Source organism: Rhineura floridana, chromosome 4 (assembly GCF_030035675.1).
Source record: "Rhineura floridana isolate rRhiFlo1 chromosome 4, rRhiFlo1.hap2, whole genome shotgun sequence".
NCBI lineage: Eukaryota > Metazoa > Chordata > Lepidosauria > Squamata > Rhineuridae > Rhineura > Rhineura floridana.
Window position 1 is genome coordinate 117,938,296 of NC_084483.1, and position 25,481 is coordinate 117,963,776.

The 25,481-nt window shown below is 42.5% G+C and overlaps 1 protein-coding gene and 1 pseudogene across 1 annotated transcript in view; both read right to left on the reverse strand.

Annotated features, from left to right (window-relative positions):
* Positions 1 to 25,481, reverse strand: part of SYNE1 (spectrin repeat containing nuclear envelope protein 1) — a 598,390-nt gene that overhangs the window by 471,232 nt on the left and 101,677 nt on the right. Inside the window, exons 10-16 of the mRNA XM_061624165.1 lie at positions 20,353 to 20,460; positions 19,219 to 19,356; positions 17,897 to 18,061; positions 8,324 to 8,436; positions 7,461 to 7,629; positions 4,158 to 4,254; positions 1,933 to 2,135 (exon numbers count right to left, since the gene is read on the reverse strand). Of these exons, the coding sequence (XP_061480149.1) occupies positions 1,933 to 2,135; positions 4,158 to 4,254; positions 7,461 to 7,629; positions 8,324 to 8,436; positions 17,897 to 18,061; positions 19,219 to 19,356; positions 20,353 to 20,460 (993 nt within the window). The remainder of the gene's footprint in view (positions 1 to 1,932; positions 2,136 to 4,157; positions 4,255 to 7,460; positions 7,630 to 8,323; positions 8,437 to 17,896; positions 18,062 to 19,218; positions 19,357 to 20,352; positions 20,461 to 25,481) is intronic.
* On the reverse strand, positions 23,206 to 24,176 carry LOC133384097 (DNA polymerase delta subunit 2-like; annotated as a pseudogene).

The following is a 25,481-nucleotide window of genomic DNA, read 5'->3' on the forward strand; positions in this document are numbered from 1 at the left end:
ACATAAAAATGTCACACCGCAGGTTGAAGTCTCATCTGTTTTTCCCCTCTATTTCCTCTTAAACTAATCTGGCAATGCTCAGCCTGTTCTTTGTATGCTGTAAAAACACTGATACTAATTTCTCAACAGAGGAAGAGGGGATATCATTATGACTACCAAAATGAACGTTTAAGACACTGAGATCCAACCTTGTTTTATTTTCATTTCATGCTTCAACATTTCATGCCATTATGATGAACAGCCAGTCTCCTGTCCAACTTTGAAGCTACAGGTATGGGCAGGACTCTGAGCAGTTGTGCATTGTTTCCTACCACCTCACTATCTCCAAAGCAGAGACAAAGCCTAGGGATTGTTCCCAGGACTGTAAGGAGCTTCTGGATCAAGCTGATCTATGAAGACACTAGAATCCATGGAGACAATGATGTTAGGCTGCAGTCCTATGCACACTTACATGGGAGTAAGTTTAACTGAATGTAATAATTGCAGCAAATTTAATTTTTTGTTTTAGTTTATCAGTACATTATCTGATAAACAGGGTTTTTTAAAAAAATATATAAATAAATATGCGTCCTAAAGTCAAGGGGCAGAAGATGAAAAGAACAGACATATTATTATGAAAGTTCGTTGAGAAATAACAAAATATCATAACTGGAAAAAATTAAACTGCAAATGTATTTCTAAAATTGATCAGGATGTTCCATTTGTATTTTGATATCTTGTATCAACATTGTCAACATTTCCTAAATCTTTGACAAAAACAAAAGCAGCCACTGCTAGAGCTGGCATGCATACAACACACACCAGACACACATGCAACACACACAAGGCACATAGAGCACACGTAACACAGACAACATACCCAGCATCTATCACTCTGATCTACCCTTCAGTAAGGCATGAGAAAAGCATTTTACTTTTTTCAAGCCTAATTGCTGGGGGGGGGTGTTCTTCATGGAGATTGCAAATCAGGAGGACAGGATCAGTAACGAGGAAGCTGCCTTATACTGACTAAGACCACTGGTACATCTAGCTCATTATTGTCCACACCGTCTGCTGGTGGCTTGAAAGGTGTTCAGATACAGGTATCTTCCAGCCCTACCTGGTTATGCTGAGGACTGAACTGAGACCTTCTGCACACAAAGCAGATGCTCTACTACCAAGCTATGCCCCTATCCCACAACCCTCCCCAGGCAACTGCTAGGCTTGAATTCAGCCTTTTGTTGGCATCAACAGAAGGCTGTTTTCAAGCCTAAATGTTACTTAGGGTGGATTTTCAGTAAGGTGGCTTGCAGCGCATGGGGAGAGGAGAACCAACCCCTTCATCCTCAGCTGAAACTCCCCCGCCCCTCAAAAATGCTCTCCATGTGGCATTTAAGATTTGAAACAGGCTATTTTCAAGCCTAATTGCTGCAGGGTACAGGAAAGGAAGCTGTGGGCTGGATTGGGTGGCCCCATGGGCTCAAGGATCAACAATGAGTGAGTCTCATTGCTGGACTGGGACTGTGCAAGCAAACCCTAATGCATTGTTTCTCAACCGGTGTGCCTCCAGATGTTGTTGGACCACAATTCCCATCTTTCCTGACCATTGGCAATTCTGGCTGAGGCTGATGGGAGTTGTGGTCCAACAACATCTGGAGGCACACCAGTTGAGAAACACTGCCCTAATGGATGGTTGGAGGTGACAGGCTGCAATCACCCTATCTTCCTGTCAGGGGCAGTTGAAAAGAGACTGCTCCTGCTTTCCCCCTCCAACAGGTAAATAGAGCATTAAAGTCAGCACAGCCAATAATTTGTTAGGACGGCAAATGCATGCTGGTCCTTGTGTGTCCACTGCTACTGTGTATAATACTCATTGGATCACGGTCACTGCTAAAAAACAATGGCAAAGAGCACAAACAGCCACTATGGCATTCTGCAAAGAACACTTCTTACCTTTTTGGCATGTTCAGGCTGATTCAGCATTTTTTCAGCATCTTCTAGCCAGGCCTGCAGACTGGCCACTGTGTTGCTGTATCGATCCCAGTTAGTAATGACTTCTTCTAACATGCTCCTCACACTTTTCACCTCCACTGACAAGTGCCTCCACTGGGTTGTTGTCTCATTCATGAATCTCATAACACTCTCTATTTCTTCCGCTGAAATACAGTACTAAACTTTAACAAAAATCTTGATACCAAACTGAAATGACTATCCCAAGAAACAAACAACAATAATAACTGCACTTTTTAGTCAATTAAATGGCCAATCAATTTTAAATGTTTTGATTGACCAAAAATATGTCCTGGTTGAATAGGCAGTAGAGTTTTGTTTTTGTTTTAAACATTTAAACTGGTACTGATAGAAAACTACATATGGTGAGCAACATCTGTAAAAAGGCATTCCCCCTTCTCCGTCGCAAGAAAGGAACAGAATGTCACTTCTAAGATAATGCCTGCTATAACACACATGCGTTCATAATCTCAAAACAAAGTGTACTATTTCCTTCAGAGCTATTATTTTAGGTGATATGTAAATTTAAGTTGCAATCCAATACACACTTACCTGGGAGTAAGTCCCAATGAATCCAATGGAGCTTACTTCTGAGTAGACATGTATTGGATTGCAGCCTCAATCAGTTAATTCCACCTCCCCAGAATGGCTGAAAAATATGCCAGCAATGGAGCTGTCATTGCAAATTTCCCCCCAAACACAAGAGAGGTGCCCAAAATATAAGTAATAAAAGACAAAGTCATAGGAACCCAAGTGAAAATGACTATAAAAATGATTATTATAAGACGCAAAATTTCTTCACTTCTGGACACTTTCAAGACACAACCTTCTGGCTGAACTCATATGATTAAGTGCTCACAGAAGAATCAGGAATAATATTTTCCTGAAAATAAGAAAGAAACATTTGAGGCATTAAAGGGGATTAACAGCTGCCATCTTTGAATGATTCTCCATTCAGATTTGGAAGAAGTATGAAACAAGCCTCAGGAGGGGAGAGTGTTCTTGCACTTGGGTCTTGCTTGCGGGCTTCCCCCAGGCACCTGGTTGGCCACTGTGAGAACAGGATGCTGGAGTAGATGGGCCACTGGCCTGATCCAGCAGGCTCTTCTTATGTTCTTAAGATACAGTCCTGCAGATCTCATCAGTTCATCATTTGCATTTGGAGAACTTCTTTGTTCATTAATAGTGGCTAAGGCTTTGAGAATTTGTATTTGCTTTTTGTAATTTTGAATTCTATATACACATATCTACACATTTGTATGTATAGTTCATATTCATATAATATTTTATAGTCATAGTTAATGTCCCCCATTGATATTAATGGGGGGATTAAAGTTGGAAGAGCCATGTCCCACCTATCCAACCTGGCCACTGCTAGATGGCAGAACATAGCAAGTAGCAGTAGCTCTGCTGCAAATGTTCTCCTCCCCCTTCCCCCATCTCCATAGGGATGTCTCTCGTTTGCATTTATAGAACATTCCTTAGTGCTCATTCAGCACTATTCTTATTCTCCATTCAGATTTGGATAAGAATAAGAACTGTGCAAGGTTGGTAGTAGTAGTAGTATTCCCAGACATGCTGCAAGAAAGGCTAAATGATAGTTGTTTACCCTGAAACCTACTTCTTATCACACTGAAAAATATGACCAGGAAAAAGGAAACATCCTTAAGGCTAAGAAATCAAGCACTTTGTCCAAACCATAAAATATGTACGGAAAGACCCTATGTATTTGTTCATATTTCATTTCTTATACAGTAGTGATGTACGAATTCAGTAGTATATAGCATACAAATATGTATTTTAAGGAATCAATTTCCATTGATTGTGGAAGTATAGAACATGTGTGTGTTACAGGTGCGTGATATCAACAGTGATGCACCCAGCAAATTACTAGTTCTTTCACATAATGCTGTCAAGGGACTCCTGTGTCTTCAGTAGAAATTCTTTGCTTCAGTGTAAAAACATTGGCTGCCTTCTGTGTTATAGCAAGATAAATGCTCTGAAATACGTTCATCCAGTTGATAATCTAGTTCATCTAGTTGATCAATTGCACACTGAACATTTTGTCATTTTCCAAATTGCTTAGCAACAGTTCATTTTGATTGCACAACAAAAAGGGAATCCAGCAGCATTTTAAACTGATGCCAAAGAAATACATTGTTACTTACGTGAGCCATTAGCTTTGGCATACATCTCAGCTGCCTTTTTCAAGATTTGGTATGTAACTTCATACTGTTCAAAAAATTTGTTATTTTCTATAACAGACTGAAAAGAAAACAAAAGAACGAGAATTCAAATGATATCAACACAGTTGTATGAAAAAATTGCCTACGTTACCGTGTGTGGTAAGAATTTTGTCTGATTTCATCTTTTCCCTTATCTATTAGCTTATAAAACAAAATATGGAAATGCCTCTGAACGTTAACAAACTTTGCACGATCTCATCTCAAAGTGCATTACTGGGGACAATATTAATGGAAGATTTCAACAAATCTTGGACATTGACAAATTATTAGTTACTATACGGTGTCACATTAGAGATGAGATGTCATGCAGGTACATTTGCATATGAGGAACATAGGAAGCCTCCTTATACTGAGTGAGTCCCACTGATCTGTCTAGCTCAGTACTATCTACACTGATTAGCAGTAGTTGTCCAGGGTTTCAGGCAGGGGGTCTCTCTCATCTCTACCTGGAGATGCTGGGGACTAAACTTGGGGCCTTCTGCATGCAAGGCAGATGCTCTAGCACTGAACTACAGCTTTTCCCCCAACATTAAATGACTGCCTTCTAACATACATCAGACCACTGGTCCATCTCATTCAGTACTATGTATAGTAACTTGCACCAGTTCTCCAGGCTTTCAGATGGGGGCTTGTCTCAGTTCTACCAGGAGATGCTAAGGACTGAATCTGGAATGTTCTGCATGCAAAGCTATGGTCCCTACAATATACAGAAACAATCCAGCAAAAGTTAAGCAAATTTAAGTCCCATTGATTTTAAAGGGAGAAGGTTAAGTATGCATAACTCTCTCGTAACTGTTTTAAATCAGTGAAGCTTAAAATGTTTCTCTTTGGTTGGATAGAAGGTTTGGCTGGATAGAACAATAGATGACTTGTTTTTTCAGGATATACATATATTTCGGATAAGGTGCAGGAGATCATTCATCAGTACCAGTAGCAGCATAAGCTCCAGCCTTGTTTTAAGCACTATGATCTCTCCCTGGATGTGAGCCTTCTTATAAGGTGGGAATGGCATCATCTTAAAGAAACAGCCAATATCATCCAAAGCTGTACAGCATTATCACACAAATAGCACAATCCTAAACATGTCTACTCAGATAAGTCCTAGTGAATCCAAGGTAAATGAGATTAGGCTTGCAGCTTTGCATGTGTTAATAATCGCAAATGGCATGTTGCATTGGAGAACGGAGCAAGCTATTTTCCTCCCATGTGAACAATCAGTAATTATAACAAGTGGGCCCTGCAACAAAAAGTTGCAGTGTAGAATGCTTCTGTTTAGGGTTCCAGCCACTTATTTCAATGCTCTCTCTCCTTCACCCATACTGTCAGTCCCACTCAACAGTCTCTTGCCCCAACAATCATTCAGCAGCACTCTGAGAGGGTTTAGGGCAGAGTAGATATATTATGCCCAATTATTTCCTGTTCCAGCTACAACATTCTATCCATACCTGCTACACAGCTGTCAGTTCCCCCCCCCAGTCTTTCAACATACTGTGCCACTGAGTTATCATGGGGCTGTGTTGGGAACTTCCTCCACTTATGTTTTTCCTGTCAGCAGTTTTTTGTAATTGCGCATACCTTGGAGCTACCCCCTCCAGGTCTGCCAGTAGTTTTCTCTTCTGTGTGGGTTGGTGCAGGAGGCTCTAATCGGTATTAATATATCTAACTATATAATATTTTAAAGCCGTCACACGTGGGGGGCTGGGTGCAGCAGCAGGACAATGTGCAAGCAAGGAGTGGGAGTGGAGGAAGCAAGAATGGCACGCAGGAGAATGAGGATGGGGGTGAGTGAGTGCAGGGGGGGTGAGTGAGCAAGTGAGTATAGGAGGAGTAAGTGTGGGGGTGGGTGAGCACTGGGGTTGGCAGGTGAGCGGGGAGGCAGTCTGGGCAGGCAGGAGGCCGATAAGCTGCCTAAACGGTGTGGTGGCGAGTGCCCGGGGAGACTATTTGGGGAGTTGCCTGGGGGTAGGGGTCCTTCTGGGAGTTGCCTGGGGGGTCAGTTTTTGAGCTTTCCTAGACATGTGTGTGTGTATGTGTTTGAAGGGCCGGGTGTGGGTGTGCCTTGGGGTCTCTGGATGTGTGTGTTTCGGAGCTCCGGGGGGGGGGGGTTGGGAATCTGTATGTGTGCACACGCATGCACGCACACAAGCACGTTTGTGTTTGGGAGTCCCAGTGAGTGGGAGGGTTGGCATGCAAAGCAAAGGGACAAAGCCTCTAGCAGATAATAACACCACCATTGTCAGCTGGGACTTAGGATTGGTCTGCCTGTTAGTTCAACTTAGTTCCTGCTGTAATCAGTGGGACTTAAGTAACTAGTAGTATGTTCCATTTATTTCAGTGGGACCTATGTAACTCACTTAGCCTGGACCCAATGTAATGTGTGAGCAGTTTCATATGGCTATATTCGGTGCACTAAACATATGAATCTGCTTCATCCAGCTTTGTATTGTCTACTGACTGGCAGCAGCTCTCCATGGTTTCAGGCAGCAGTCTTTAAATGCCAGGGATTGAACCTGGGACCTTCTTCATGCAAAGTACAAGTTCTATGATTGAACTAAAGCCTCATGCCCAGTTTCTGTCTCTGACTGTGACGTGCATCAAAACTGCAAATACTGAGAAAGCTGAACATGAAAAACCCTCAGAGTGTTGTGAGTGTTTATGAGTGAACAATTCATTTCCAGGGAACAGGATTGATGTTGCCTAGTAAAAAGAACATATATGAAGAATATTGGCAATGTGGCAGAATGTGTGCCTTGACCCATTACAATGGGGGAGGCTTCCCCTCCACTCATCTCCTTGTAATTCATTTTTGTAGAAAATGTTAACCTAGAAGCAGAAGGAGTGAACCTTCCCCCCCCCCCGAACATGCAGCTGTGGGTGGTATCCAGTTGGTGTTACCCTGCTGATGAAAGGCACCCATCAGCAGAACAGGGAGGGAGGCAATTTTCTGTTCACCCTTCCCCATGAATCCCCCTTCCCCCCAAAAAATATTATCTGGAGGATTGGGCAGGCCCCCAGAGCAGAGTTTTGGAGGATGTGGGGATTGCATGAAGAAGGAGGAACTGCCAAACATTACTTCTCTCCTCATTCCACTGACAGATGTGCTCTGTCAGTGGAGGGCCAACTTTTGGATTTTGCCCTGTAAGATCTAGCTGTTTTGTGTTCTTCGCTTATATAGTTTATTTATGTTTAAAAGATGTACTCAAAATTAAACCAGGATAAGCTTACCACATAGTTCTGAAGAAGTAGTTCAACAGATTCTCTTCTTCCATATTTGATAATCCATGATTTTAATTTTGATTCTGCAAGGACCAAGAGTGATAGCAGACGGTATTTCAGTTCCAAGAACTCCATTTTCAGCAGATGCAGCTCAGATGTAGAGGCAACAAAATCAAACCTATGCATGAATCACATATTGTTAAATAGTGAAACACTCAATAAGTACAAAATTATGCTTTTATGCTGCAAATGCAAAGCCTGAAGGCATATTTAATTTTGCATTGTCATTATTCTGTAAATTGCTCGACGGTAGCAAACTAACTGCTCATTAGTAGCAAATAAACTATGTTTATTAAATGAAGAAAATGTGACTTAGGCTGCAATCCTAAACCCACCTACTTGTGAGCAAGCCCCACTGAACTCAATGGGGCATCCTTCTGAGTAGACCTGTATAGGATTGCACTGCACCTGCTCTGTCCTAAACATGCTTACACAAAAGTAAATTTCATTTAATTCAGCAGAGCTTGCTTTCAAGTAAATATATTAAGGATTGTAGCCTAAATTCTTTTCATTAACAACTGATTCCTTTCCTATTTCTCCCATTAACATTCCCAAAGGTTTTGTTACATAATATTTCTCCTAGTGCTCAGTAACAAGCAACCAGACTTAAAATATATTCTTTTTTTTCAAAATCCATAGCTATTTAATTTCAAGCTTTTTTAATAATACCTTTACAACATGTTTACAACTTATTGTTTCCATAGCTATTAAAACCCATTGGAAACCTAACAGGCACTGATTTTAACTGAAAAGAACATAAAACAGATGGATGCTTTCATCACGGCAGCATTCAAGAATGGAATCCGACTTACCTCTCTGCCATATCATCTAGCTGATCTGGTGGAACAGGGACTCCATTGACAGATTGAGCTCTGTGGATCTCCTGGAATGTCTTTTTGTAACCCTCTATGTTGTTAAATACATCCTAAATTGGATTTTTTTTAAAGAGAGAGAGAGAGAGAAAGAAGGACAAAAAAGGTTCACAGTAGGCAAGGAAATCTTAATAAGGACATTTTTTTAAAGCTGCACTGATGACTCAACATATGAGAGCGTTTGATCACGATGTCACATTTACAGCAGAACAAGCTTCTAGAGAAGGAAAGTGCTTTGTGAGATACTGTGCTAAACCTGTGCCTAGTAATTCTGGCACATTTTAAAACAGATAATATGGGCACTGCCTTAATCACTTAAAGATTTAAGGAGACAAGTTGCATAAGGTATTTATCTCTTTATATATCTACGATTTGTTGAGAAAAAATCAGTTAATAACATTTTATGTCTATAATTTTCCACCTCAACCCCACATTACATGTTTATTGATGGCTCCTGACCTAGTTCCTTTCCCCCTTAAAACCTACATATTTATATCTATCAAGGACATTATGTGTTCAAAGCATAACTCTGGCACGTGGAATAAGAATGATCTATGATTATATTCTGGATTCCACACAGAACCGTGTCGCTTCTAATCCATGTTGATAAGACACAAATAAGAATAAAGCTAATAATAAAAGCTCTTCTCTGTAGTATCTAAGCAACGGTACTTTGAAATGTTTTGTGGAGATTACATATTAAAATGAATGACTACTAATCATTACCTAAGAGTATCCATAATGATAACATGCCATGTCCTTAGACTGCCTGAGCGTGGAGGATTTAGTGACCTATAATCGTTGCTTAAACTCGCTAGCATGAGGATGATACAAATAAATAAACTCCTGTTCTTACTGGAGTATTCCAGTTATTACTGTGACCAAATTATTTACAAATATTCCTTTTAATGTATATGTTCATACAACCCATACTAAGAATAGCATATCCATTGTTCATCTAACAGAGCAATCCAACTCAGGGGAAGCCAGCATAAGTGGTTCCGGTGCAAGACAAGCTTGCATAAAGTTTTGCCACATCCAATTGCCACTCAGGAGCCTCTGGATATGCTGAGCACAGGGACAGAAAGGAAAAGCCTGCTGTCCCAAATATCTCTACCGGGGAGTAAACACTCTCTATTGACTTCTATTGTATTTATTTTCTTAGTCCAACCTTTTTCCTGGCCTAATTTATGCCTGAACTGGGACCTGCAGGAACACTCCGAACATGATTTGGATGTGGCCTAAGTCCTCTCACATCAGACCCTCCTGACATGCCCCTGACACGTCCGCAGAATGCCCCTTTTTTCAGGTCTTACAATGGTCTTGTCTGAGCTCCAGGTGAGTCGGACTGACAGCATAGCCTGGCTAAGCTGGAACCAGCCGGCTCAGCTGGAAATCCACCTCCCCTTAGTACGGCGTAAATGAGAATTGAATTGCACCCTAACTCTATTTTGGTTGTAGTGGAAAGACAAAAAAATCCTCTCATCAAAATGTGGAAACTCGGTTTGCACTGGAATTGAGTAAGGCAGTTTAATGTGGTCTTATTAGTATTACTAACTTGTCTGCACAGTGAAAAATTAGAAGTGTGTCATTTGTCTAAGTCTAATAAAATCCATGACAACTTAATACATAGGTCAGCATGGACAACTTTTTTGACAAGGGTGCAGCAGTCAAGTCCAAATAGTGAGATGAGGCACACTATGGTGCATATGCAGCACCATTTCCTGTGCCTTGCAGTGTCTTTGACTCTTGCCTATAGAAGAAGCAACAACACAATATTTCTTTCAATAGATTTATTTACCCATATGAAATACTTTAGCAAAGATACTAAAAGTTACACACTATCATATTTCAGGTCACAAATAGTTTCCCCTGTAACCTGCACAACAAAATTATCTTCAAATGAACAACATAAACAGAATCTCCATCCTAAAATTGCACACAACCTTTCTTTTGAACTCAGCTTTTAATCAGGAGAGGGCAAATCTTGAAACACGTGGTGTTTGAAGACATGTCAGAATGAAAACAACAAAATCTAATGAGTTACAGGAGGTTCACTGACATTTTCAAGGCACTATAACTTTTGACAAAGGATCATATAAACTGCACAGAAAAACGTACGGAAATATTTATAATTATAAAACATAAAAAGCACTACCTATTAATTCAAAGTTATAGGATTTAAATTAAACACCTGTCTAATTAAAAAGAATGTGAGCATTATACATTCCCTCTTCGCTGGCCCTCAGCTGCATGTGTGGTAGAATACCTGCAATGCGGAGCACCAACCATTATTTGCAATAGGAGAGCCCTAAACATTTCCTATATGCACATCAAGCCATTCCTCTCCTTCCTGGATGCTTCTGTGTACAAGCTGCTCGTGGTCACATCAAGTGAGACATCATTAAGGCCATTAAGCCCAATCCCTCCAACACAGAGAACTATACCCATGAGGTCAATACTATAGCTTCGTACATCTAAAATATTTTTAAGGCTACAACCCACTGAACTCAACTGGGCTTTCTTCTGAGCAGATATGTATAGGATTTTACTGTTAGTCACATTAGCACGGTTATAGTCTATTACAAGTAATGGGTAGCCACCCTCCAATATTTGATTTGGAATGGGGCTTATTAATTTAGAGGACATCCAGCAGATGATTCAAATTACCGTATATTCCGGCGTATAAGACGACTTTTTAACCCAAAAAAATCCTCTCAAAAGTTGGGGGTCGTCTTATACGCCGGGTGTCGTCTTATACGCCGGAATATTTCTCCTGCTCGCAGCCTGGCCCGGCGTCCCCTCCCCTGAGGGGAATCCCCATTGCTCCTCCGTCCCCGCCATCTCCGCCTCCTCCACCGCGGCGAAGGCGGCGCCCTGCACGGCCTCCTCTGCCTCCTCCTCCGTCGCAAAATGGCGGCCGGGGTGGGGAGCAGCAGCAGCAGCAGCCTCCCCGCGTCCTTCTCCTCCGTGGCGGCCTTGCCTGCGCCGCCTCCCGCCGCTGCTGCTGCTCCTCCGCCTGCGGCTGCTCAGGCAAGCGACGGGGCCGCGGCGGCGGCGGCTGCTCCTCCTCGGGCGGCCAACGGCGGGCCGCTTTTGGTGCTCTCGCTGCCGCAGGCCGCGCCGGCGCCTCCGCTGATGCACAACTACCGGGCGGCGGCAGCAGCAGCAGCAGCGGGAGGCAGCAGAGGTGGGAACCCGCTGCCGACAGCTGCCCCTACGGCCTCCTCCTTGGCGCCCTCCGCCGCCGCCTCCGGCCCGCTGGCGCCATGGGAGCCGGCCTACAACTGACGAAGCCGACAGTGCAGGAGCGCTTCGCCTTCCTCTTCAACAACGAGGTGCTCAGCGACGTCCACTTCTTGGTGGGCAAAGGCCGCGCCGGGGCGCAGCACATCCCCACCCACAGGTCGGTGCGGGCTATGGGGCGAGGGGGCGCTGGCCACGCAGGGAAGAAAGGGAAGAGGGACGCTGGCTTTTTAAACGGGGATCAGGGTCAAAAGTTGGGGGTCGTCTTATACGCCCAGTCGTCTTATACGCCGGAATATACGGTAATCTAATTTTAAGAAGGAGCTGTTTAATCCTTGCCTAAACTCCCAGTTCAGATCCCCTCCCCCATCACTTCACAGATTTTTAAATAAAACTGTTACTCAATGGTATTTAACACCAACCAGATTTAATAAAATTTATCCAACTATTAGTGATCAGTACTGGGGATTTAAGCCATGCAATGCAAATTTGTTTCATGTATTAAGAGAACGTACCATAATAAAGATGTTTTGGAAAGCTGTTTTATTAGAAATGAGGAAAAATTCTTAGTTATGATTTCCTAATGTGATTTTGTTTGATTATCTTGAAGATATTACATCAGAGGAAGATTTTGCAACAGTAGTCACACCTTAACATGGTGAGGGGGTTTGAGAGTGTCGAAGAAGCTGAGAGCAATGCTGTCAGGAGTTTAGACTAAGAGGCTAGACTCCTAGCAGGGGCACCCAAGGCAGAATGGTCAAAGCTGAGGCACCAGACTAAGATGCATCCAAACTCAGAGGAAGGCAATGGTAAACCACCTCTGAATACCTCTTACCATGAAAAGCCTATGAACAGACTATCCAAAATGTAACACGAGATAGTGCTGGAAGATGAAACCCCTCGAGTTACTGAGGAAGAACAACAGACAAGTATGAGTAGCACTGTGACTAATGACGCAACTGGGTCAAAGCCGAAAGGAAGCCCAGAGGCTGAAGCGCACAGATGTAAAAGCAGAGTCCGGAGTTGTTCAAAGAACACAATAGGAACAAGGAATGTGAGAAGCATGAACCAGGGAAAGTTAGAAATTGTCAAAAAAGAAATGGAACACATCAATATTACAATACTTGGCATGACTGAATTAAAATGGATGGGAATGGGACATTTTCGATCAGGTAACTACAAAATATTTTATGAACGAAATGAGAAATTAAGAAGAAATGGGTTTGCTCTAATAGTGACAAGTGATGTAGCAAAAGCAATTAGGAGCTATAACGCAAGATCTGAGCGAGTGATATCAATGAGACTTAATGGAAAACCTATCAACATAACCATCATCCAAGTCTATTCTCCTATGGCAAACAGAGAAGATGAGGAAATTGAGAGATTTTACACAGAAATACAGGAAGAAATTGATCACACATCAAAACAGGATGCTCCAATAATCATGGGGGACTGGAATGCAAAAGTAGGGAACAAGAACTAGAAATTGTGGGAAAATGGGGCTTAGGAGATAGAAATGAAGCAGAAGAAAGACTTATTAAATTGTGAAGTGGAGGGATCCTTGTAGTGGGTGATTCGATCATTAGGAACATAGACAGTGGGGTGTGTGATGGGCGTGTAGACCGCAAGGTGTTTTGCCTGCCTGGTGCAAAGGTTGCGGATATCGCCCGTCGTTTAGATAGTTTGGTAGACAGTGCTGGGAAGGAGTCAGTGGTCGTGGTGCACGTTGGCATCAACGACATGGGGAAATGCAGCCGTGAGGTCCTGGAAGCAAAATTTAGGTTGCTAGGTAGGATGCTGAAAGCCAGGACCTCCAAGGTGGCTTTCTCTGAAATGCTACCAGTTCCACGCGCAGGACCAGCCAGACAGGCCCAGCTTCGCAGTCTCAATGCGTGGATGAGACGATGGTGTCGGGTGGAAGGGTTCGGATTTGTTAGGCACTGGGGAACATTTTGGGACAAGCCGGGCCTGTACAAAAGGGACGGGCTCCACTTGAACCAGAATGGAACCAGACTGCTGGCACTTAAAATTAAAAAGGTAGCAGAGCAGCTTTTAAACTGACTGAGGGGGGAAACCCGACAGGAGCTGAGAAAGGTCCGGTTCGGAATAAACCTCCCCCCTGGGATAAAAACCAAAGAAATGATGAAATTTTAAAAGGGGTAGGCCTAGAAGTAGGCATTGTGAGAGCAGGGGCACAGGATATAAATTCAGAAGAGCAAAATTACCACAGGCCTAACCACAAGTGCCAAAGACACTTGAAGAGAGACACTGCTTACAAGTGCCTGTACGCTAATGCTAGGAGCCTCCCAACCAAGATGGGAGAACTGGAGTGCTTGGTCTTAGAGAAGAGCATTGATATAGTGAGCATAACCGAGACCTGGTGGAATGGAGAAAACCAGTGGGATACGGTTATCCCTGGATATAAACTATATCGGAAGGACAGGGAAGGACGTATTGGTGGCGGAGTCGCTCTATACGTGAAAGAAGGCATTGAATCCAGCAATCTCAAAACCCCAAAAGAGGCAGACTCCTCCACAGAATTGTTGTGGGTGGTGATACCGTGCCCCAGGAGGGACTTAATACTGGGAATGATCTATTGTCCCCCTGATCAAAATGCTCAGGGAGACCTGGAGATGAGATATGAAATTGAGGAAGCATCCAAACTAGGAAATGTGGCAGTAATGGGTGACTTCAACTACCCGGACATAGACTGGCTGCATATGTGTTCCAGTCATGACAAAGAAGCAAAGTTTCTAGATATTCTAAATGACTATTCCCTAGATCAGTTGGTCATGGAACCGACCAGAGGGACGGCAACCCTGGACTTAATCCTCAGTGGGGACCGGGACGTGGTGCGAGATGTAAGTGTTGTTGAACCGATTGGGAGCAGTGACCACAGTGCTATTAAATTAAACATACATGTAAATGGCCAATTGCCACGAAAATCCAACACGGTCACATTTGACTTCAAAAGAGGAAACTTCACAAAAATGAGGGGATTGGTAAAAAGAAAGCTGAAAAACAAAGTCCAGAGGGTCACATCACTTGAAAATGCTTGGAAGTTGTTTAAAAACACTATATTAGAAGCTCAACTGGAGTGCATACCGCAGATCAGAAAAGGTACCGCCAGGGCCAAGAAGATGCCAGCATGGTTAACGAGCAAAGTCAAGGAAGCTCTTAGAGGCAAAAAGTCTTCCTTCAGAAAATGGAAGTCTTGTCCAAATGAAGAAAATAAAAAAGAACACAAACTCTGGCAAAAGAAATACAAGAAGACAATAAGGGATGCTAAAAAAGAATTTGAGGAGCACATTGCTAAGAACATAAAAACCAACAACAAAAAATTCTATAAACACATTCAAAGCAGGAGACCATCTAGGGAGACAATTGGACCCTTGGATGATAAGGGAGTCAAAGGTGTCCTAAAGAACGATAAGGAGATTGCAGAGAAGCTAAATGAATTCTTTGCATCTGTCTTCACAGTGGAAGATATAGGGCAGATCCCTGAACCTGAACTAACATTTGCAGGAAGGGATTCTGAGGAACTGAGACAAATAGTGGTAACGAGAGAGAAAGTTCTAAGCTTAATGGACAATATAAAAACTGACAAATCACCGGGCCCGGATGGCATCCACCCAAGAGTTCTCAAAGAACTCAAAGGTGAAATTGCTGATCTGCTAACTAAAATATGTAACTTGTCCCTCGGGTCCTCCTCCGTGCCTGAGGACTGGAAAGTGGCAAATGTAACGCCAATCTTCAAAAAGGGATCCAGAGGGGATCCCGGAAATTACAGGCCAGTTAGCTTAACTTCTGTCCCTGGAAAACTGGTAGAAAGTATGATTAAAGCTAGATTAACTAAGCACATAGAAGAACAAGCCTTGCTGAAGCAGAGCCAGCATGGCTTCTGCAAGGGAAAGTCCTGTCTCAGTAACCTATTAGAATTCTTTGAGAGTGTCAACAAGCATATAGATAGAGGTGATCCAGTGGACATAGTGTACTTAGACTTTCAAAAAGCGTTTGACAAGGTACCTCACCAAAGGCTTCTGAGGAAGCTTAGCAGTCATGGAATAAGAGGAGAGGTCCTCTTGTGGATAAGGAATTGGTTAAGAAGCAGAAAGCAGAGAGTAGGAATAAATGGACAGTTCTCCCAGTGGAGGGCTGTAGAAAGTGGAGTCCCTCAAGGATCGGTATTGGGACCTGTACTTTTCAACTTGTTCATTAATGACCTAGAATTAGGAGTGAGCAGTGAAGTGGCCAAGTTTGCTGACGACACTAAATTGTTCAGGGTTGTTAAAACAAAAAGGGATTGCGAAGAGCTCCAAAAAGATCTCTCCAAACTGAGTGAATGGGCGGAAAAATGGCAAATGCAATTCAATATAAACAAGTGTAAAATTATGCATATTGGAGCAAAAAATCTGAATTTCACATATACGCTCATGGGGTCTGAACTGGCGGTGACTGACCAGGAGAGAGACCTCGGGGTTGTGGTGGACAGCACGATGAAAATGTTGACCCAGTGTGCGGCAGCTGTGAAAAAGGCAAATTCCATGCTAGCAATAATTAGGAAAGGTATTGAAAATAAAACAGCCGATATCATAATGCCGTTGTATAAATCTATGGTGCGGCCGCATTTGGAATACTGTGTACAGTTCTGGTCGCCTCATCTCAAAAAGGATATTATAGAGTTGGAAAAGGTTCAGAAGAGGGCAACCAGAATGATCAAGGGGATGGAGCGACTCCCTTACGAGGAAAGGTTGCAGCATTTGGGGCTTTTTAGTTTAGAGAAAAGGCGGGTCAGAGGAGACATGATAGAAGTGTATAAAATTATGCATGGCATTGAGAAAGTGGATAGAGAAAAGTTCTTCTCCTTCTCTCATAATACTAGAACTCGTGGACATTCAAAGAAGCTGAATGTTGGAAGATTCAGGACAGACAAAAGGAAGTACTTCTTTACTCAGCGCATAGTTAAACTATGGAATTTGCTCCCACAAGATGCAGTAATGGCCACCAGCTTGGATGGCTTTAAAAGAAGATTAGACAAATTCATGGAGGACAGGGCTATCAATGGCTACTAGCCATGATGGCTGTGCTCTGCCACCCTAGTCAGAGGCAGCATGCTTCTGAAAACCAGTTGCCGGAAGCCTCAGGAGGGGAGAGTGTTCTTGCACTCGGGTCCTGCTTGCGGGCTTCCCCCAGGCACCTGGTAGGCCACTGTGAGAACAGGATGCTGGACTAGATGGGCCACTGGCCTGATCCAGCAGGCTCTTCTTATGTTCTTATGTTCTTATGAAGTCAATAATTTGTTTCTTGCAAACACATTTTTCAAGCAACCGAAAAGACGACTGTACACGTGGACATCACCACATGGTCAATATAGGAATCAAATAGATTATATAATTGGAAGCAGAAGATGGAGAAGTTCCATACTTTCTGTGAAAATAAGACCAGGAGCAGACTGAGGTACAGATCATGAACTGGTAATATTGAAAATCAGAGTAAAGATAAAGAACAACAACAAAGCAATTATAATGCCAAAATACAATTTAAATAACATCCCAGAAGAATTAGATCAATTAGGCCTGGCCTCCAAGAGGTCTTCTGTATCTTTAAAAGTTGTGCAGGGGGAAGGGAGAATTCCACCTTGTGGTTTTTCCCATTACAGCGTTGCAAGAACACCTGCACTTGGCTGACTTTCTCTTCTCCTAAAGATACAGGATCAGTCTCAGGCCCTGAACCTGGCAACCCTAGCCATATCTATTTTTGCACATAATGAGCTTGCTAGGTTGGCTGGCATTATTGGTTTTCAAATATAAACTACTTTTCACTTCAGCAGTAAAGTACTGCCATATATATTGTGGCACTTGGAAAGTAAGGTAATGTTTAGGTAAGTTCACATGTGTAAATGTGATTTATAAAATCTGACTGAGATAAAAAACCAAATTTAATCAGTTTATGTTCAAAGGCTGCTTGTGTATATAATAAAATCTCCACCTGTATAGAAATTTCTGCAGTTGAGGAAAATCCCTTAAGAAAAATGAAAATATTTTATTTAATTAAGGATGATTAATGTTATCCATGCTTTAAAAATAAACCCCCAACTCTCCACTATTTAACTGAATTGTGTGCTAAGAAAAGCTGATGTAGGACCTGTATCTACAGCTTCTGACAAAAGAATTTTGCTCATGTTATCAAAGTATCATGCTATACTGAGTTTAATAAAATTTAAGAGTTGTAATATAACTCTTCTGAAAAATTACACTATATACAAACCTTATGCTGTTCAAGCTTCCTATGTATAATATTTGCAGTTTCCTCATGAGCTTGTTGAACAATGATTTCTTCTCTGAGAGAAGTCTCTGCCCTATGAAGCCAGGCCCCAATAGTGCCCAGTGGAGCAGGAAGAGATTTATCAAGATGTAGGTGCCATTCAAATAGCTGGAAAATACAAACGTTAAGACTATTAATAGTATATGCACTGGCTGCCAATTAACTACCGCACTAAGTTCAAGGTGCTGGTTTCGGTGTATAAAGCCCTATACAGCTTAGGACCAGGATTCCTGAAAGATTATCACCCCTTATATACCATATCGATCACTGTGCTCTGCAGGTGGGGCCCCCCTGCAGATATCATCTCATCAGAAGGTCTGTTCCACACAGCATAGGAATCCAGCAAGACTCTTCCTATGTTCTTTTGTTTCACTACAGAAATATGTTCAGAGCCTGTCTCTTTTTGTGCATGGACTGTGTAAGTGGAAGAAGCAGTGAGGAACTGAGAGGAACACCATCATCTTCCAAACAGAGTTCGGAATTAATGCTTTAATGAGTTTTTTAAAAAAAGAAAAAAAAGAATGGATTTCAATGGACAAGACTCACATTAGGACCAAACTTTGGAAAGCTCCATTCTTGACTGGGGTAAAGTCCAGAGAATCTCCACCAACTTTTTATATACCCTTTGCAAGTCCCCCTCAGCCAACATGGCCAGTAACAGTGATGCCTCACCTCTGCCTTCACTCCTGTATAGCAAGAGGTGAGGAATCTCTGGCTCTCCAAATGTTGTTGGACTCCATTTTCCATCAGCCCTTGCCAGTGTGGCCAATGGTCATGGATGACAGGAGCTGTAGTCCAACAGCATCTGCGGAGCCAAAGGTTCCCCAACCTTGGCATAAAGAGACTATATAAAAGGATATGGAAGGTTCCCTAAGCTTTCAATCATTCACGAGGGGAGATTCTCCAAAATTGGTCAGACCAGCTTAGAAAGCACAGCTCCTTTGTTCTGGAGGTTCAGAAGCTTTCCTAAGATATACCCCATGGCTAACTCAAAGACTGCACAGTTCTTTGGAGCCTTAAAAGTCAGCATTTGGGTGCTTTTTTGCACAGCAGTATCTGAGCTGTAATTAAAGTCTAGGACTTGGATGAACAGATGAAAAGTCTGCTTAGTCATTTGTTCATGCTGAATATCCATGTTTTATCATGAAAATTGAAACTGACAAAAGTTGGACTCAGCCCTACACAGAACTAAATGGTGGGAAGCAAACAAAAATAATGAATGTATTAGTAACGTTTTTTTCTGTCTTAAAATCTCAAAAACTTACCCAGGAAGTAACTCTGTCCCATGCCTGCTTCACCAGAGCTTGATCAAGTGACAGTTTGCCATCCTTCCTTAGAGACTGGATAGCAAGTTCAATCTGTTTCCTCTTTACTTCATACTGTACCCTGAAATGTTTAAATGACTGCAAGAAACACATAGCAAGGATAAAGTGATGAAGAAAAAAAAGACTGGTGAAAAGACTAGCAAAAGACTTAATGAAGATCTAGCTCTTCCCAAACCAAAAAAAGGAAAGCAGACATAAGACATGGTGAGGACCCAATACTCTTAAAATATCCTGTACAATATAGGATGGGTAGAAGAAGGATCAAGAAATTAATATCCCAATATGCCCAAATGTCATTGACATACCATGCATTTGTAATAGTCTCCATTGTGAATCAACACTTCTCTGTCATTCCTGGAAAGCCTTTTGAGTTACCTGGGAGAAGCAGGGCTACCTGTACCACCACCCAGCATGCTGGGCAGCTGTCAGGATACCAAAACCTTGGCAGGGCCCATCACTGACAGTTGTTCTGAGGCCCCATGGATCGCCTTTGTTTCCAGCCTAGAGCTTTAAGGAGCAATCTGGAGTATTGCAGGAATTAAACTGGGAGCATGACTGCTTGAAGCACTATTACTGGCCACTACCATCAGATAAGGGCCCACAAGCAGAGGAAAAGGTCCACTACAGGGCACTTTGATGAGGACCACATCAAACCTGGAATCAGACCAGCAGAGTGGGGAGGGCACATTTGGAGGCCTATAAATCTTCCCCAACTGAAACTTTGAGGTTGTGCCAGAACCTAGGGTTTTTGCATTATGCTGACTAAATCTGTAATTGATCTTGGATATTTGGTCTGATATGTGGTATGACCAGACTACATATAAACTGGACCTGTGTGTGTCCACCTTCCCCTAATATGAATGTTTTTCTTCATTTTAAACTAATCCCACCTATGCTGTCCAAAGGCTGAAATGCCTTCTTTCTCTTTACAAACTCTCACATCAAGGACACACAGATAGTTTGGCTAGTATAAGGTACAGTATATCTAATCACACTCACAACTCTTTCTTCAAAGAACTCTTATTTTTAAGAATCATATATTGCAGTTTGTAACAACAAAAAAAGTGTTATTACCTGGTATTTCTCCTGCAAGCTTGCTTCCATCATTTGTGCCCTTGTCAAGTCTCTTTCAAGTTGTTCTACCCAAATTTTCAGGTCTCTTAGCATTAGTCTGTCCTCCCTCTGTAACACATTAAAAAAAGCCCAACTAAAAAATCACATCTTGTTTAAGATGTAGGATTGTAAGTGTTAAGAATAAATTGAACTATCTTGCCAGATCAGTTTCATTTTTTTTCCAAATATGTGTACACATTTGGGTTTAACGACATTGCTTCTTCATAGCATATCTTCATGTTTGGGTATTCTCACCATGATGGTAACTGTGAAAACGAATGAGCTTGCTAGCCCCGCTCCTGTCTTAGAAGCCTCACTGGCCATCCCCCATCAGCATTCACACGTTGGAGAAGAAAGCCTGTTTTCACTGCCATGCAACCTCAATGTGTCAGATTGCATGAGCCCTATTCAGGTGTTCAAATCTCATGCAATAGTAAACACATCAGGGTAAGAGTAGGACCACATTCACAATCCCCACCGCAGGAACAGAGGAAGCTGCCTTACACCAACTCAGACCATTGATCCATCTGGCTCAGTACTGTCTAGTGACTCTGCAGGGTTTTAGCCGGGACATTCCAAGCCCCACCTGGAGATGTCAGGGATTGAACCTGGAACCTTTTGCACACAGAGCAAATGCTATATCACTGAGTGACATTCTTTCTCCTGCTGTCACACCCTCACTGGCTCTGGCTCCAGCCCCAGCCAACCATGGCAGGAGAGGGGGAGTCTGAAGTGTGCAGGGTTCTACACTGTGTGGAAAGCTTATGCATGTAGAGTAGGTGCCCCACCTCAAACCTTCTTCTTGCACACACATGCCAATGAGTAGCATGGACAGAGAGGAAGTGACAGCGGGTGCGGGGGCAGTGAGTGATCTCCGGCGCTTCTCCTCATGCCCAAATGGGGATAATGTACACTGTCTCAATGGAGCTGCATGGATATGAAAGGAGACTTTAACCAGAGATTGGGAACCTGTGGCCCTCCAGAAGTTGTTTGACTCCAACTCTAATCAGCTCCAGAGAGCATGGCTAGTTGTCAGGGATGAGATGACATGTAGTCTAACAATATCTGAAGGGCCACAAGTTACCCATTTCTTATTTAGACAAGCTGATGCCATCATAAAATCAGATTCTATTCCTTACCTCAACTGCTGAAATACAGAGGCTTTTGTTGTAAAGGGTAAATGGCTAATGTGCAAACCTGTCCCAGGAAAGGTGTGCAGAACTGTTCAGTACTACTTCCTTCAAAAGTTCTAGCATAGCCTGACTTTCACTTGTTTGCAGGATCTTTACCTGTTTCTGTTCTTTCAAAACTGATTCACACACTGAACTCATCAATCTAAACAAATATTTGAATGGATTCAACAGGCCACGTTGTTATTGTGACAGAAGTACATAACATTAAAAAAACTGTTACTTGGCTACTAGAGAAATATTTGAACTGTAATAAATGCATTAATCTAAACAAACACAAATGAATGCTACACACACATATGAAGGAAGTAATATAAATATTTGTGATGCACAATGTGACATTTGCCTGCCTGTCCTCTTATTGGTAATCTGATTATATAAAGTGACCCATTTCAGCCTTCAAATTCAGTGTGCTTAGGATCATAGCCTAATTACTTTTTTGACACACAGACATACATAACACAGAGATTTTATTTACTGATTGATTAAAATATTTCTGTACTGCTATTCATGCGCAAAAACAAAAAAACACAAGTACAATAAAATTGCAATCCAGAATAAAATGGCAGCCACCAGGTTAACAGCAAATAAGTTAAAAAGTAACCAGCTAGTATTTGTGGATCAGGAAAAGTGCTGAAATTGTGTCAATGTATATTCCATATTCCAACCAACCACTCAAATGGGGTGAGATTATTGTTATTATTTATTAATTTATACACATTTATGCTTATTTTTTTACATACCAGATTGCAAAATATAAAACTCAAAATACATTAAAAAATACCCATAGTTAAAATATACAACACAACAGTACCATTAAAACACTACATACAGCAATTAAAAGACAGAATATTCAACTCAAGAAATCTAGGGAATGTCGGTGTAAACAAGTGCATTTTTAAAAGTCAGCAGAATGCCAATACAGATGGAGGCCTCTCTTTTTTTATCAGTGAGGGCACTCCATAACAACAGTAATACCAGTGAGAAAGTCTGCCTCCGCATTACTACAAGCCAATAATGACCAGCCATGGCAAGGCAATCAGGTTCCAAAAGTATTCTACTTTTTTTCGGGCAGACCTAAAACCATCTTACTTCTTTGTAATGAATGTAACTGAGCCTAATTTAAAATGAAACCACTGCTTTCCCTCTTCCATTTCATTCATTCATTCATTCATTCATTCATTTTATTTGTATGCCGCCTTTCCACAAAAAAATTGTGCTCAAAGCAGCTTACAACAAGGTGAACAGAAATACATCTAAATTTCCTAAAAACAAAAAATAATAAAACAGTAACATAACAGCAAATATAATAGCAAACAAAAACAACTTTTCAATATTATGAACTAGCAACTTTACATTTCTTGGCAGCAATGTTGCACTTTCTGGCAACAGCAAAAATAAGAAGAGAATTTTGACAGCTTCACGTGACTCCTAGAAACCCCCTAAAAACCCTATGATGTTACTCAGAGTCCCAGTCCAGCAGCAACTTCTTATAGGGCTTTTTCACAGGGTGCTGGGGAAGCTGGAAACCCCTCTCCCATTATCTGCTTTGAACCCCTGAAAGGGCTCTGCAAATGTTAAGAAGCAGCAGTAGCGCTGCCCTAAGAAGCTAGAAAAGCCACCTTTACTTGACACCATCAATGTCAGTCTGGAAAGGGTTGGTAACCAGCTGCAGTGCAGAGTAAGTGCTTGACAGGGGAAACATGCAGAGATACAGCGGCTTCTGGGACTAAGTGTAACTGGTAGGATCAAATTCTACAGGCACAGACATACTCAGCTGCAGCAGGATTTAATCCAGCATTTTCACACTGGCAGCCTGAGTCTTCTAGGTCAGGTACTTTGCATTGTTCATGGTGTCTCTGTTCTGGGTATTCTGGCTGAGCAAATTACCTGCCAGAATGACTCAGGAGATGAGGGCTGCACTGCACTGCTCTCCCTCAGTGCCCAGCTGCCACGTCCACCAGGAGCTACGTGCCCAGAAGACTCTCTCTGTCCTTGCCACTGAGGCCAAGGCCAGACACCAGCAAGACAAACTTTTCTGTGCTAGGCCCCATCATGGGCAGCTGGGTGGGCATATCTCCCAAGCAGATTCCTCAACAAGGAACTTGCCATCATCCCTCTCTGAGCTGTAGACAGCAAGTATGATCTCTGTCACCAGCTTGACGATTTGCATGGCTCCCTCCAGTTTGATTTGCTGCAGCCCATCTTCAAAGATCAGTTCATCCACTTGGTGGATGTACTTGGCGTGGGGAGGCTGTGGGGGCAGATAGTACTCTTCATTGATTTCCCACAGGATAGAGGGCTGGAGCATTTCACCACACAGCATTTCTCTGCTATCTGCAGATCACACAGCTTCTTCACTGTAATGATGTCCCCCCATTTGCACCTGGCTCTCTCCACCAATAATGGTTTCATCTGAATGAGGCATGTGGCATAGATGTGGGCAAACTGCCAACTGAAAGTCCACTCTCCAAGTCTGAAGTTCTGGGAGCAGTTGGTATAGATGGAGATGGGTACCCTGTCAAAGGCAGAGGCCACTGCAGATGGAGAGGTCAGGAGGCTCTGTGCAGATTGGACCGCCTGCTCCAAGACCATGGTCTGCAGAAGGGCTATAGACCTAGCAGCCTAAACAGCAGGCTTCTCACCCATACAGGGCAAAAGCATCACTGGGAAGAGAAACCCCAGCAGACTAGTGGCAGGGACAAAGGAAACACTACAAGCATTTTCACATGTCCACACTCTCACCATAACATTAAATGAGAGCTACCACTGTGTGGCCTGTGTGGCAGTTAGCATACTGGGCCACAAAATGCCTAACTACATAAGCCTGGGCTAATATCTCAATGCTGTCATGAAAGTTACTGGGTAATCTTGGAGCAATCACCATTCCATCCTACCCTAAACTTTTTATCCTCTAAGGGTTATTCTCAGGGCAAATGGCGACAGAGACAAGTATGGCACCCCGGGTTGTAGCAAGGGGGGGAATGACAGCATTGCCCCCAAATGATAATTCTCCCCCCCCAAATGAAATTTTCCTTCCGTCCCCAAATTTCTAGCATTGTAGTAACTTAAAACTTCAGTTGAGCTTTTGGAAATACAGTTTAGGCATCCAAAGAGAGGGACAGGACAAAGCAACCAAGGGAATGCAAACATAGCAAATATAAGAGTTAAAAGTTTTATTTTTATTATTTATTATTTGATTTATATCCCGCCCTTCCTCCCAGCAGGAGCCGGTGTGTGAATGAAGTGAACACAAATTCTGATGGATGGAGGAGGGAGTTGGCAAGCCTAAGGGTGTGCAATTGGAGGAAGAGAAGGCAGGAAGCACTGCAGAGCATCTCCTCCTCCTTTGTAATGCTCAGCCAGCCTCTGTAGGTGGTGGGTGTTATTAGTGCATCTGGTGGGTGTGCCTAGGCTTTGGGGCCCAGACTGTGCAGCAGCCTATCCTAGTCCAGGCAGGACCTTACAGGAAGCAGAGAGGTGAGTGAGCTGGCTCTCCAAGGCCCAGGAAACCTAATGTAGCCCAGGCAATAGGGAGCTGGAATACTGTGAGTGTATATGTGAGGGGGGCATTTTCCTTAGTTTGTTAAAAAAGTTGAAAAAATATCCTTTCAATCCTTTTCAAATGGGTGTGGCTGCAGCCTTAGCTGCAACAGTTTTAGACCTCAACCAAACTGTGCCAATGATCATTATAAATAATTCATCTTATTTAACTTTTCTCATGCAAACTTATGTACTATCAAAATAGAATGTGTGAGATTTTCTGGTAGAGCCATCAGAAGCAGTGTTAGCTGGCTGGCCCAGGTTATTTCTGTAGAACAGAGATTGTGTGCTTGTACAGTTAATTGCAGTGCCTGTAGTTTGGAGAGACATATAGTTCTCATGAAAATATGTTTATAG